We start from the raw sequence: 15,042 nt of genomic DNA, 5'->3' as shown, positions 1-15,042 counted from the left end.
CCAAGTTATTTCCTTATTAATGGTTGTTGAGTTTGTTTTTTTGTTTTTGCTTTTCCTCTATAGCGGATTACTGTAATTTGATCATCAGGGTGCTGAGTTTCCAGTCTGAAGAAGAGGAAATATTTTGATAGAAGGGAAGTTGTGTCTTTAGACGCAGTTGCGTCTTTAGACACAGTAGCTAAAAATAGGTATTCTGCTTTTGAATGTTGTAAATAAATTCTGAAAACAATCCATGATTGTTAGAAATGATTATTTAACAAAAATGCTAGTGTTCTCTTGTTTACCCCACCCTGTAAGCTATCTACCACTTTCAGAAGAGGTTAGTTTACCATTTACCATTGTCAAGCAGTTTAGATAAATCTATAAAATTAATTCATTACTCATTAAACTTCAAGATTACACTTCTGAAATTTCGAACCTGTACTATGTACATACCTAGAACTTGTTAAATTTGGAGATTTCAGGTCAGTTTGTCGGAATTTTGGAGATAGGGATAATTTAGGAACCTAGCTTTCACATTTAGACTACCCTGTACAGTTTTGAGGGTTTTTTCTAGCTGAAAATATCTCCATGAAAAACTTAAGTATTGTTGGAGAAAGGCCTTTGCCTTGTCCACAGAATTGCTACCGGTATGTGCTCTTAGGAAAATACTATTTTCCATTGACCAAGAGTCCATTGGCACGGATTTTAGAGCTCTGTTTATTGAGGTCTCTTATTTCTGCCTTCAGAGCGGTAAGTGTTGCATCATAGGTCAAAACAAAATAAAAAAAATCCTTCCAGTAGCACCTTAGAGACCAACTAAGTTTGTCATAGGTATGAGCTTTCGTGTGCATGCACACTTCTTCAGATATCTGGAAGGATTTTTTTATTTTGTTTTGACTGCGTCAGACCAACCCGGCTACCTACCTGTATCATAGGTCAAGGCTATAATAAAAATATTCTTCAAAAGACAATCCGTTTTGTTATTTTGGAGCTTTCAGTGTCAAAGGCAAGTAAAGTTTTAGGAATAGTACTCTTAAGTAGAACATTAAACTTCATGTTCATTGCTCACAATCTATAATCTGTTCAGAATCTACTAACAGAGAAGTTTCAGATTCTTGATGGCCTGGCATGTTCCATTGCTTTCATTTATAGTGTATTGCATAACCAACCGGAGGTATACCAGGAAATTAACATGAACAGGAAAAGTCTAATTTAGCTGCAGTCATAGCTTTGCAAGGTGGGACACAATTTGAGGGTACAAATAAGTCAATGAAGGGTGGCCTTGAACAGGGTAGAAATATTTTAAGAAAATTTCCACAGTTTATTCATGTGCTTCTACACCTTCTGCCCATGGGCATAGGCAGGGGGGGCAGGAGGGGGCAATTGCCCCCCCTAGAAGCAGGGCTGCTGGCCATCCTGCCCCGCTGCCCGCCCGGTGCCGTCTCCCTTCTCCCTGGCTGGCTGTGGAGCGGGCGGGGGGAAAGCCAGACAACCGCTTTGCGCGGCTCTGGGGCTTTCCCTCCACCTGCCCCGGCGATTGCAGAGGGGGAGGAGGGGATCGGAGCAGCCCGATTTCGGGCTGATCCTGGCTCCCCCTCGCCCCTGCCGATCGCGGAGGGGGAGGAGGGAGTCGGAGCAGCCCGATTTCGGGCTGGTCCTGGCTCCCTCTCGCCCCTGCCGATCGCGGAGGGGGGGTGGGAGTCGGAGCAGCCCGATTTTGGGCTGATCCTGGCTCCCCCTCGCCCCTGCCGATTGCGGAGGCGGAGGAGGGAGTCGGAGCAGCCCGAAATCGGGCTGATCCTGGCGCCCCCTCGCGCCTGCCGATCGCGGAGGGGGAGGAGGGAAAGCTGGCAAGGGAGAAGGGAGCTTTCCTTGCCCCGCTGTGGCCCCGCCCCTTGCCCCCCCTGATTTTTATCCTGGCTACGCCCCTGCTTCTGCCTGCCAATCAGGAACAGGTTTGGTTTTTTTTAGTTATAACACACAAACATAAATCTTTCCCCAAGTTGAATTGTTCCAGCTTTTATAAGACCATTTCTGGCATAAAGTAAAGGTAAAGGTATCCCTGACCAGTAGTAAATGTGCAGACAGACTTTGAACCTTGAAGTTGTTAAGTTTCATTGCAAAGGCAACTTTCTGTTTGTTTTGGGTGCTTCTACAATTTTTTTAAAACTGGGCTGTGTAAGTTTGATTATCAGTGGTCCATGGGACAATACAGCCTTCCCTAATCTGCTCTCTTTCTGTTTTGTCATGTATTACTTGCAGTTACTCATCATTTAGATTTTACATAATTTTATTAATATTTGCATAAATGCTTTTCACCTTGCTTTATTGCATTTTAACGTTTCTTTTTATTATTTGTTGAAAAAGGAACTCTCTTTTCCTTTTTAAAAAGGAAATGCTTTTTAAATGAAAAAACCCCCAGCATTTTAAATTAAACTATTTCTGTTAAACTAATTTGGGTTGGAGTTTAACTTATATTGCTGTTAACTTGTGTTACTTTTAGTCTGCCATTGCTTTGTTTTGTAATGCTCTGGGGCTGAGGTTCAGAGTTCATACCTACTGTACTGAAGGCTGCATTCTAAACATTCTAAATAGTTCTTCCCTCTTTCTTTCTTTGTTTCTGTTTCTTATACAGGAAATAAAAAAAGAAGCAAAGAAGGAAGGCCCTGTCATCAAAGCACCAGAAAAATCTATACATGATGTTTCCAATGGAAGTTCGTTACTGTTGTCTGAGACAATTATTAGAGCCTCCAAAAAAGGTAATATATTTTGAATTAAAAGCTCCAGGATGAACTCTCTTTGGAATGTTTCCAACCATAAAATTATACACTGGACAAATGTATATACCCATTAAGGGTGGAAAAAGTTCTCAAATGGGCAAAGAGGTTTATGAAAGCCAATTCATACATTCAGTCACTGTGTCTTCCCATCTGAGGATACCACTCTCTTATCAAGAACAGAATCACTTGTGTCTGTTTAACCAAAGTGCTTCATTATTGAGTGCAATTACTTTAACAAGGAGCAGCCAGTTATAGGTAGATTTATGGCAACATAGGCCTTGTCAGCAGAGTTTCGTGTCCTTCTGAAGCTACTTGTGTCTTTCTTTTCATTTCCTTTTAATGGTATCTACCCATCTTCCTTCTCCAAGTGGCAGCTTGCACTCCCCCCACCCTAAATTCAGCTTTTTCCAATTTGCAGATAATCCAATAAGGAAAGAAAATCCAATATAAAAGTGTGTGCTATCCGACTGTGGATGTACAGAAGCACATTGTGTGGCCAGGTTTCTTTATGTGTGTTGTTTCTGTCAGCTCAAAGGATGCAGTGTTCCTTTCTCCATCGGTTGTTGCTGAAGGCACATTTGCAGTATTTTATTTTATTTTAATTTCTAAAACAGCTCTTTTGGACAGAACAGCTCAAATACCCGCAGATAATCAACTTCCCACCCCATACTAAGTTCATAATTGGCAAGTGACTGTTTATAGCTACCTAGAAAAGTATGGTAAATGCTTCGGTAGTTAATTGTGCAAAGTAGGCAATGCTGGTTATATAAATTTTACATTACCCACATATATTATCCATATATATTTATCTGTTTTGGAAACATGCTGAGTTTATTATCTCAGTACTTCCTTGCAATGGGCCTCATGAAATACCAGTTTCCCCCTTCCTTTTCTTGCATCGTAGTATGATGAAATAAACAGGATATTCTCGAATATGGTTAGGTCTATGCAATAGCTTATGAACTTGATCCTGCTAAATAGAATATGTTTTGATTGCCTGAAAGAAAACATGCAATTTTGACATAGTTGTGTCAGTGGGTTGCCTTGCTAGTTATGCTCTCCAGAGTGTGTGGAATCATTCAAGGATTTTTATTTCAAGAACAAATGTTGTATTTTCGTTACCTTGGAGGCTTACCAGCTTTTGTTTCTTATCTCAAAGCCAAGTCCTTGGTGACTATGAAACTTTGAAATGTGCTATTCATGGCACAAGCTGCCTGTTTGTGTCAAAATCGTACTGGAAGCTCAGAAAAAAAACTTACCAGAAGCCAGAATTAGGCTATTGAGCCGCCAATCAAATAAACTGAACCCAAAGGACTGAATCCAGGCAGTCTGTGAAACCAACAATCATCCTATACTATATAAGCAACTAGCAGCATCATACCCGGCATTGCTCAGGAATTCTAAGGATCAATGCAATCAGAAAGGTTCAGTCCACCATCTTGATTCAAAATGGCATCCAGTTGTATCCCAACTTAGATGAAAACCTGATCGTAAAACTCAGGAAACCCATCGGAGGTCAAGGAGATAAACAGCTACCTGACATTTAGAAAACACCTAAAGGTTTTTAATCTGTGATATTTTAATGTATTTTGGTATTTGTTGGAAGCTGCCCAGAGTAGCCGGGGAAACCCAGCCAGATGGGCAGGGTATAAATAATAAATATAATAATAAAAGGAACCATCATGCAAAATTTGCTGATATCTTAGACAAGGTGATAAAATCCATAAAGTATTGCAGATAAGTAGATGATCTATGGCAGATTAGAAAGAACAAGACAGCACTTAGAAGTCCTATTAGTTACTTATGTAAGGTTTCACGTAGGAGAATCATGTTGGGGGGAAATAAAACAAACAAAAAATAAGCCATTAAATTCAAAGTTGTGGTATGAGGTGTTTGATGAAGATGTACTAGAATATAGGCCCTGAAAACCAAAAAAATTGCCTGTGGAATTTTTGCATTATCCTTTTCGGTGTTCTAAAAGACTTGGCATTGGGTTTTTTGGGTTGTGCTTGTGCAAGTAATAGAAGACTCCATATGGTCTGTGGCAGCTGGGCCTCTGTTATCTGGGGCACTAAAATGGAAAGGAAGTACATCCTGTTACACCTTTTAAATCCTTGCAATTTTTAATAGTTTTTCAGTATGCCTGGGCTTGTACTAACCATTTAATTTTTAATGTCGCCTGCAAGTTCACTTTTATGTAAGAGATTTTTAAATGTCACAGTATGCCAGAAAGCAAATGAAAGCTGGATAAACAAGAAAATTGACTTTACCAAATCATTGTACTAAGACTTGTATAAGGTAGAAAAATAATCAGGAAATGAAATGTAGCATGGTATCAAAGGTGCTTTTAAAAAATGATGGGTCAAGCCTCCTGACTCCTTGCAACTTCAGCATGGGTCCTGATAGTTTGGACCCAGACTGTTTTAAGGATTGACTCATCATTCCCATTTCTGGTCTGTGCCAGCTGCATATGGAAGTTTGCTTGGGACACTATACTTCTGTTGCAGCATCACACTGTTGACTCATGTTAATCTTGTGGTCTAGTAAGACCCCTAGGTCTGTTTCTTATGTACTGCTGGTAAGCCAGGTGTCCCCTATCTTATTTGTGCAGCTGGTTCTTCCTGCCTAAGTGTAGAACCTTACTGTCAGGGCTGATGGGGCTTCCTCTCTTCACAACAATCACCATGAGAGCCTCCGGACATTTTTATGGACTTTATTTACAGTATTTACAACAGGTCATTAGCACGTAATAATCATCCATCAGAGTCACTCAGTTCATATCTCTGCTGAGGCCTGCGCTTGCCCCTCCAGTGGTTCGTGAGGGAGTCTCCCACCTTGCCTTTCAGCCCTCCTCTTTTCTGCATGTCTCCTGAGAGCTGGGGTAAACCCCTCCCCCCCCATTCTGAGTTTGCTGCTCCTGTGAACTTCTTGGTTCTCTAGCCTCTAGGCGTACTCCCGACAGCTCTCCTCTCATAATCTCCCTCCTCCTTGGGCCTAACCTCCTCTTCTCTCCCCCCCCCCCCGTTCCCCTCTGACACTTACAATTGTCCCCATTGTAATTCATTTTGTTGGTTTTTGCCCAGTTCTCCAGTCTGTTAAAGTAAACTTGAATCCTGATTCTGTCTTTAGTGGCATTGGCCACCCCTCCCAGTTTGGTATCATCTGCAGATTTGATGAGCATACTCTCCATTCTTTAATCCAAGTTGTTTATAAAGATGTTGAAGAACAACGGGCCCGGGACAAAACTCTACAGCACCCTACTTGTCACTTTTTCCCATAATGACGAGGGAGCATTAGTGAGCACTATTTGGGTTTGGCAAGTCAACCAACTTCAAATCCACCTAACACTTATCTTGTCCAGTCTACATTTGCCAGCTTCTCTGCAAGAATATCATGGGGAACTTTGTCAAAAGCCTTACTGAAATCAAGATACACTACGTCCCTCAGCATTTCCCTGATCCATCAAGTTCATCAGGCCCTGGAGATTTGAATTTATGCAAAGTACAGTAGCTGGATGTTCCCTTACCACCTCTTCCTATCTTGGCCTTCAGCTTCCTCTTTGCATCATTTATTAGTAGAAAATATATAGGACATTCTCTGACCTTAATCACCTCTCTAGAGTCCAGCAGATAAGACTCAAAATGATGTCCCACTTATCTCTCGTCTGTATTCAAATTAATGTAAAGCTGGTAGCTCTGGTCTTCTTTTTCATTTTTATTGATCTTCAGGCTGAAGGAGCAGCTGGGTCATTTACAGGTCTTTTCATTCTTGGAGGAATTTAAAGGATGCTACACTCCTGATATGGCCATGATTCTTTGGCTTGATTTCTGTTGAACTGTTTCAATGATGAACACAGAGAGAGGAGCTTGAAAAGTTTTAGGAATTTCATTTCCTTTTTTAAACCTGAGGGTAGGCCACTGGCAACAGTACCCTGGAGCCTCTGCTCTGCCTGTATTGTAATTTATAGAAATAAAAATGATGGCGATGAGAATGAGAGCCAGAGACACAGATCAGCAATCTCTTCTTTGTAGAGTCGGCAAGTTACATTCTGTTCCTGTAATGAGTTGCAATGAGGAAACTATGCTAAGGAGAAGCGTATCACTTTCCGTTACCAGACTTGTGGCCAGTGTGAATGCTGCATGAGAGATGAGATTAAACTTGATATGCCTGTGTCAGGACACCAAGGGTGGTATCCAGCCGAGAAGTTCCTCCAGCTCAAGCACTTTTGTCTGTGGCAACAGAACTTCCCCCTCCTCTCCCTGTGCATCCCCATAGCATGTTCTGGGGAGCATTTAGGTGGCATGTGGGGAGAGGAGAGGGAGCAGGAAAAATTAGCTTGGGCTATCAGAACTGTTTAGATGCATACTGGCCTAAGAAACTAAAGGTCAATCCAACAGCCCATCATGGAGCAGCCAGCCATGTACCGGTAGTTTACAGTGGAGAGGGACAGTGGACTGGAAGGTGCTTGTTAGAGAGAACCAACTGAGGCAATAAATGCACACACACAGGAAACCGTTTATAGCCAAAGGAGAGAAAACAACCATTATAGATAGGCTCCAAAGAAATGGAGACATTTCCGTTACATTCCTGTATATTCTTTAGATTTGGGCTTTTGTTGTTTGACTTTTTAAAAATCCTAAACCCATATTTCTAGCATGCATTATAAAAATCCTGGGTGTTTGTTTCTGAAAGCATTTAAATGAAGTCCACAATCTAAATGAGAGAGAGAGAGAGAGAGAGAGAGAGAGAGAGAGAGAGCAAATGGTTTAGCCTTTTAAAATAATAAAATAAGTGACTCTTAATTGGTTTTCTGTCTTCACTACAGCCAAATTATGCTGTGCTTCTAACCCATGAAGCAATTGGTGATTTCTCCATCGATGGCAAATGCATTGTGTTCAGTCATGTAATATATTTGATCATATGTACTTACAATAAAAATTTGTATTTATTCAGAAAATGGAATGTACAGGTTTATGGCATCCAGCCTACCAATACAGTATTTTTTTTTAATAATTATGATGGAGCCACTATTTTTCCCTTGGGCTCCTTCTGCAAAATTGCTATACACCTAATTCCAACATATGCTTTCCTCCCTTTTTGCCTGTGCATCTAAGAAGCTGTGAAACTGATCCTAACTCTGAGCTAGGGGATTGTCATGTCGCCTCCTCCTTTAAAGTGGCTGCCCCCTTGTGGTAGACCATGTACACTACAGTGGTACCTCGGTTTACAAACACAATTGGTTCCGGAAGTCTGTACTTAACCTGAAGCGTACTTAACCTGAAGCGAACTTTCCCATTGAAAGTAATGGAAAGTGGATTAATCCGTTCCAGACAGGTCCGCGGTGTACTTAAACTGAAAATACTCAAACCGAGGCGTACTTAAACCGAGGTATGACTGTAATTAGAACAGTAATTTTCTGTTCTATCTTCTGTATAGTGAGCAGCTTGGAGAATTCAGGTTAGAACAGCAAGGCCAAATGTCTTTTTACTGGAAAAGTTTGCATTTGTGGTAAGATGTGAACAGGGGCTATGTCAACCTGTCTGGGCCCTTCATGCTCACACATTCATATTAAGCCATAGTTTGGCTTAGCATTTTCTCTGAACCAGCTTGAGTGTATGATCATATACGGTACAGTGGTACCTCGGTTTAAGTACACAATTGGTTCCGGAAGTCTGTACTTAACCTGAAGCGAACTTTCCCATTGAAAGTAATGGAAAGTGGATTAATCCGTTCCAGACGGGTCCGCGGAGTACTTAAACTGAAAGTACTCAAACCGAGGTGTACTTAAACCGAGGTATGACTGTATTATTGTGCAAATGTTTTGATTCCAGCTCCTGATAAGCTGTTCCTTTTCTATGAACAATAGTTGTAACAAGTGATTTTTATCTATAAAAATACATGCTGGTACTCACCCTGAAGTTGGTACAGTAAGTGCCACACTTTACTAGTACTACTACTACTACTACAACAACAGGTGCCGGTACTGTGTACCCCCTGGGGGGAACACTGGTTGTAACGGTTATCGTCCTCTGTTCTGAAGTACAAGCTAGTTTAACCATGAATGAGACTCCCAGGATTTGGGACTTGGAAACTTGCTCTAGATTTAAATGCACGCGAGTGATCTAAGTTCAGGATGTGCACATTTTGCTGTGTTAGTGTATGATACAGCATGTTACACCAAGCAGCTTGTTTGGATAAAAGGTGACAATGCAGTAATCCCACACCTCTTTTTTTTTTTTAGGGATAGCCTCTTTTCTGAATGGCCCTGAGGTATTCCATAACCATTTGCTTCCCTCATGGTTAATTTTAAGTGGCAGACATTCAATAACGCTGCTCAACTCTGTATAGTATGTCTCTTTCCCCCCCCCCCCCGCTCTCAGTAGCTAACAGCTCCCAACAGAATTTTAATATTAATATAATGGTGGTGGTGGTGGTGGTGATAATGATAAAGCAACGAAACATCAAACATTAAAAACTTCCCTATAAATAAATTGAAATCACTGCTAGATTGGTTTACAAAGCCCACTGTTGTGTCATAATGATTCATTTATCTTGATGCCAAATACAATGCAGTACTCTGCTTATGTATGTATTTGCGCAGATAGCTTGTCTGTTCTGTGCTTTGTTCTTTACGGATAACACCTTCATATATATATTTTAGGGGAAAAATAAATTACTAAGGTGCATTAAGTTGCATGGGTCTACTTTGAATATAACTTAGTTGGCTACATCCCAAAGAATGCATTTTTCTCCTCTTGTTAGAGGCCCCTAAAGATTCATGAGTATCATGGGAAACAAATAATGAAATGCATGATTGAAAAGCAATTTGTTGAACAAATGAAGAACAATTCGTTTTGGAATGCTTTGTTTTTAGAATTCATTCTTTAAAACAAAACAAAAAATATGTTCATAAATTACAGGCAGAGGGCCTTCTCGGTAGTGGCACCCACCCTGTGGAATGCCCTCCCACTAGAGGTCAAAGAGAACAATTACCAGACCTTTAGAAGGCATCTCAAGGCAGCCCTGTTTAGGGAAGCTTTTAATGTTTGATGGATTTCTGTATTTTAGAATTTCTGTTTTTTTGGAAGCCGCCCAGAGTGGCTGGGGGAACCCGGCCAGATGGGCGGGGTATAAATAATAAATTATTATTATTATTATTATTATTATTATTATTATTACATACTTTTGTCCAGTATTTCTATTCAATATCTTACTTTATACTGTTAAACAGAAAAAGTTAAGAATTGCTCACTTTTATTAAAGGAAAAGAATCCTAAGGGGAGATAGATAGATAGATAGATAGATAATTATTATCATTAACTTTTTAATTCCAAAAATTAATGGAGTCTGAGCTGGATATATTCTATTAGATATATTGCCCTTTTTGTAATGACATTTTCATTCACCTCTGGGTTCGGCACACATATGCATCTTTCGGAAGCCCATTAATTGGTCAGTGCCTGTATTTTCTTTGATGATTAGAATGCATATAAAGATACTCAGTTTTGTATTTAGATATCAGTCAGATGCTCTCTCAAAATCCATCCATTTGAGATAAATCGGCTGTTCCTTAAAAAAATGAGCCGTTGAACAACTGCTTGTTATGTGTTGCTAAGGCTGAAGGCAATATAAATAACTTGCTATTGTATCCCTATGAAATAGTCTACAGTCTTGAACTGAAAAGGTTTTTGAGATTTTTAAAAATATACTAATAACAGGCTTTCATTTATTTACATCCCTTGCACAACTAAAAAAAGATATTCTGTTGATCTGTTTAAGTGATACTGGGTTAACTTTTAATTAAGTATTTAACCATATTCTTAGTTCATTGAGTAAGGGGTAAGGGCGTGGGGGGGGGGGTTTTCTCTGCCCACCCCCGCAGTACTAAAGAGAATATTTTATTTAAGCAGTTCAGAATCACTTAGGTGCTTGGTAATCTAATGAGAATTTTATTGTTCATGTGGGAGTATGTGCTAACTGAAGCGAATGGCATTAAACTAGCACGTCTGTAGGCTACAAATGTAGTTTAGTTATACAATAAAATGCCTTTCTCCTGACTCTTAATTCTATAGGTCATCTTATAGATACTCCTTATATCTGCAGATACTGGATAGGATCTAAAGAGGGTATATGCATGCCCAAGGAACATATTGATTTTGAACAGCAAACTATTAATTGTCCTTGTAATCCCTCAGTTTCAAAAGCTATTTTGCCCTGTGATATGCAAAGCTGCAACTCAAATAGTCTAGAATTCTTTTGTGATGGAACTACTGTATTTTAAGATTTCTTAGCTCTTGGCCATGACATCGTTCTTTCTTTATGTTCCATTGCTTTAATGATAAGGTTAGTAGGCGAAACAAAATAAAAAAAATCCTTCCAGCAGCACCTTAGAGACCAACTAAGTTTGTCATTGTTATGAGCTTTCGTGTACATGCACGCTTCTTCAGATACACTGAAACAGAAGTTGCCAGATGCTTATATATAGTGAGAGGGTAGGGAGGGTGGTGGGAATGGGTGATTGATTGACTGATAGCTGTTGACGACTGTTAATGACTGCAATTGGTCATACAGGAAAAAGCAAGGGGTGAGATGGCTAAAGATAGCTTTATCATGTATAATGAGATAAGAATCCAATGTCTTTATTCAGACCTGGTCTCTCCATGGTTTTAAGCTTGGTAATAAGTTGTAGTTCAGCAACTTCTCTTTCCAGTCTATTTCTGAAATTCTTTTGTAATAAGACAGCTACTTTGAGATCTTGTATAGAATGTCCTGGAAGTGTTCTCCTACTGGTTTCTCTGTCTTGTGATTCCTGATGTCAGATTTATGTCCATTTATCCTTTGGCCTAGGGTTTGGCTTGTTTGTCCAGTATAGAGAGCTGAAGGGCACTGTTGGCATTTGATGGCATACACAATGTTAGAAGATGAGCAATTAAATAGTATTGAGATGGTATGTTGGATGTTGTTGGGACCAGTAATGGTGTTGTCCGGGTGTATGTGGCAGCAAAGTTGGCATCTGGGTTTATTGCAGGCTTTGGTACTAGTGTCCATGTTAAGTCTGGTGGTTGTATTATTGTGGGTAAGGAGTTGTTTAAGATTGGGTGGCTTCTGTAGGCACCCTACAGACATATACCCTCTTTAGATCCTATCCTGTTAGTAGGGTCGCTTGCTTCATTGTATAGTACCGGTATTTGGTTTACATTAATTGAGCGTCTCAGCAGTTTTTACTCCTACATGAAAATATTCAAACATTGCAATAGGGGGTAGGGGGAAGTGAGGCTGTAAGCCCCAATACTGTGTTCCTTCCCAATTTTAGCAAAACCTTCCTCCCAGTCATCACAAAAGGCAGGGCTTTGTTGCACCTCCTCACATGGCCTCTGAGGAGTAAATAGGTTTTGAAGCATGTTTGGTTTTTGGTCTTTTCAACTTTTAGTCTGCCATCAAAGAGGGAGGATTGGACTTGAAGGACATCTGCCCATAGGCCCAACTTTTGTCTTGCCTCAACTGAATAATAAGAGTTGTAAAAAAATATATAGCTATGTGAGGACAGTCTCATTACAGTCGTACCTTGGTTTTCGAACAGCTTAGTTCACGAACCAGTTGGAACTCGAACATCGCAAACCCGGAAGTAGGTGTTCCGGTTTGTGAACTTTGCCTCAGAAGCCGAATGTCCGGTGTGGCTTCCACAACTTCTGATTGACGCTCCTGCAGCCAATCAGAAGCTGTGCCTTTGTTTCCAAACATTTCGGAAGTCAAATCGACTTCCGGAACGCATTCTGTTTGAAAACCAAGGTTCAGCTGTATATAGTTATGTCCTCGGGTAGCACTAGACTTAGTTGTGTCTGGGTAAAGTTGGAAGGTTGCTGTTATTTTCTTGTTTGAGGGAGATAATAAAGTTCTTGATAATAAAGCTTCCTAACTGGTCTGCCCATGACAAGCTTGTAAGAGCTGAAGTTTTTCTATTGGCTATCCAAGTGCCACAATTGGTTGAGTTCTCAATTACTGACTTAGACAGAGATGATTTATACTATACATTTGTCTGGGTCTGTCAGTGTCTGCCATGGTAATTAATGATATCTTCATTGTAGTATAATACATTAAGCACATGTTATTCTTTGACACAGATAAAAACTCGAATAGCAGTGGGATCCTGATTGAACTCATAGATTATTTATGTAGATTTTTTCTGGCTAAGAAATTCATGTCTCCGTTGGAGACAGTACATTGCTGAAGTGTGTTATGTGGTGACAATGTTTTTCTACAGCTGCTTTCTAAAAAAAGCTGGTGAATTACTTAAAGACTTGCATGCATTTTTATAAATCTTTCTTTATAGCAGACAGTTATACTTTAAAAAAAATCCAAATACTGATATCTAGGGTTATAAAGAGTGAATTTTTAAATAGATATGAATTTCTGTCAAAGCTCTGCAATTGCACTGTTAAGAAAAGTTTAATAGGGCACTTCTTTTAAAGGAAGAATTACTTTTTTTATTGGATTGCATAATGGTACTTAGATTTATTTTTATTTATTAATACATTTATAATCCAGATTTTCTCCAAAGGTGAAAGAGCTATGTTAACAATAATGGCTCCAAAACTCAGCATTATACTAATCCAATTTTAGAACAAGCCATGTTGTTGTCGTCCGTCGTCGTCCCGTCCCCCCCGCTGCCGCCTCCGCCATTATGCCTTTAGTTGCCTATGCCAAACTCTGTCTCAAGAGGCTACACAGAAGAATATATGCTAACTTGTGCTGAAGAATCCTTCTCTCGTATGCACCTAATTCTTCAAATCCACAAATGTTATTTCAACTAAAACTTTAAGGTAAAGGGTAGAATTGATCTATTTGGCCAGAGTTAGGTAAAGCGTAATATGTTTGTGTAATAAGGAAATTCGCAGATCAGATAAATCACGCTTTACTTTTTAATGTAAGGTAAAGGTAAAGGGACCCCCTGACCATCAGGTCCAGTCGTGACCGACTCTGGGGTTGCGCGCTCATCTCGCATTATTGGACAAGGGAGCCGGCGTACAGCTTCCAGGTCATGTGGCCAGCATGACAAAGCCGCTTCTGCCAAACCAGAGCAGCACATGGAAACGCCGTTTACCTTCCCGCTGTAGCGGTTCCTATTTATCTACTTGCATTTTGACGTGCTTTCGAACTGCTAGGTTGGCAGGAGCTGGGACCAAGCAACGGGAGCTCACCCCATCACAGGGATTCGAACCACCAACCTTCTGATCAGCAAGCCCTAGGCTCAGTGGTTTAACCCACAGCGCCACCTGGGTCCCTTTTTAATGTACATGTAATTAAATCATTAAGCTTACACAAGAAGTACAACACCTCCCTCCAACTGGCCTTTCCAACTTTTACTTTTGACACAACATGGTGTACAGTTCTTTGAGTTGGAAAAGATGAGATAAAGAAATGTAACAGGTAACCTTATATATTCATTTTTGTTGGTGTCTTAAGAATTTTTCTGAATGGCAAACTAAATTAGACTCTAACAGTGACATCCAAGAATGAATGATTACAGATTCATATGCCTAAAAGCATGTGAATGATGCCAGCAGATGTCAAAATTTTAGGCGTTTTTTCTGTTTTGTTTCTGCTGCTCATCCTGAAGCATCTGTAGGCCAGGCTGTAGTGTCACTGCGCAGCAGATAACTTGCAATGTGGCGTGAAAAATACATGACAATGTAATTGGAAGATAACAAATACATAATCTTGACACCTTTTACTTGAAATGATTATGTACCGTAAGAAAGAAAGAAAAAGTCAAGCTTGGCAGGCAGGAAATGCATTGGGTGTGTAAGACTATAAATCAAGAGGCAAAGGGTGTTGTTTTATTCATATAATGAAATTGCTGGAATGGTCCCAAAGGACAATTGAGCCCAACCCCACTGCCTAAGGGCAGCACTGAGCTTGTATATGCATCAGAAAAGAGAGCTGTGAAATGCTCCCACTCTGCACAAGCAATTCAGTATCCCTTCTCCCATAAGACATTATGAAGACAGAGCCATGTGTATAGCCTGTCACTACAGTGGAAAAGAAATGGTTACCCCTGCTTCTCTTGGGCTCCCACATCTATTGGAGTTGGTGATAAAGAAGGAGGGAGATTAGGAAGAATATGATGGGCCAGGCAAACTCCCATTTCAGGAATTAGTAGCAAGGCTGACCTACATATTATTAGCAAATCTAATTACCTAAAAAACGTAACAGAAGGCTGTATGTTTAGGGATGATTCCTTTGGAGGCAGAGTCATGAAAACCTTAGTTTGAACTCAAGT

General features: G+C 40.1%; 1 protein-coding gene across 4 annotated transcripts in view; it reads left to right on the top strand.

Moving 5' to 3' along the window:
* The window catches only part of SH3KBP1 (SH3 domain containing kinase binding protein 1), a 139,078-nt gene that overhangs the window by 54,201 nt on the left and 69,835 nt on the right, over positions 1-15,042 (top strand). For all 4 annotated transcript variants that reach the window (XM_035116820.3, XM_035116819.3, XM_088667790.1 and 1 more), the window contains exon 3: positions 2,618-2,741. In XM_035116820.3, the coding sequence (XP_034972711.3) occupies positions 2,618-2,741 (124 nt within the window). The remainder of the gene's footprint in view (positions 1-2,617; positions 2,742-15,042) is intronic.

Source organism: Zootoca vivipara, chromosome 4 (genome assembly GCF_965207765.1).
Source record: "Zootoca vivipara chromosome 4, rZooViv2.hap1.1, whole genome shotgun sequence".
In the NCBI taxonomy this organism is placed as follows: domain Eukaryota; kingdom Metazoa; phylum Chordata; class Lepidosauria; order Squamata; family Lacertidae; genus Zootoca; species Zootoca vivipara.
The sequence above is the reverse complement of the archived record's forward strand: the minus strand, read 5'-3'. Positions and strand labels throughout refer to the sequence as shown.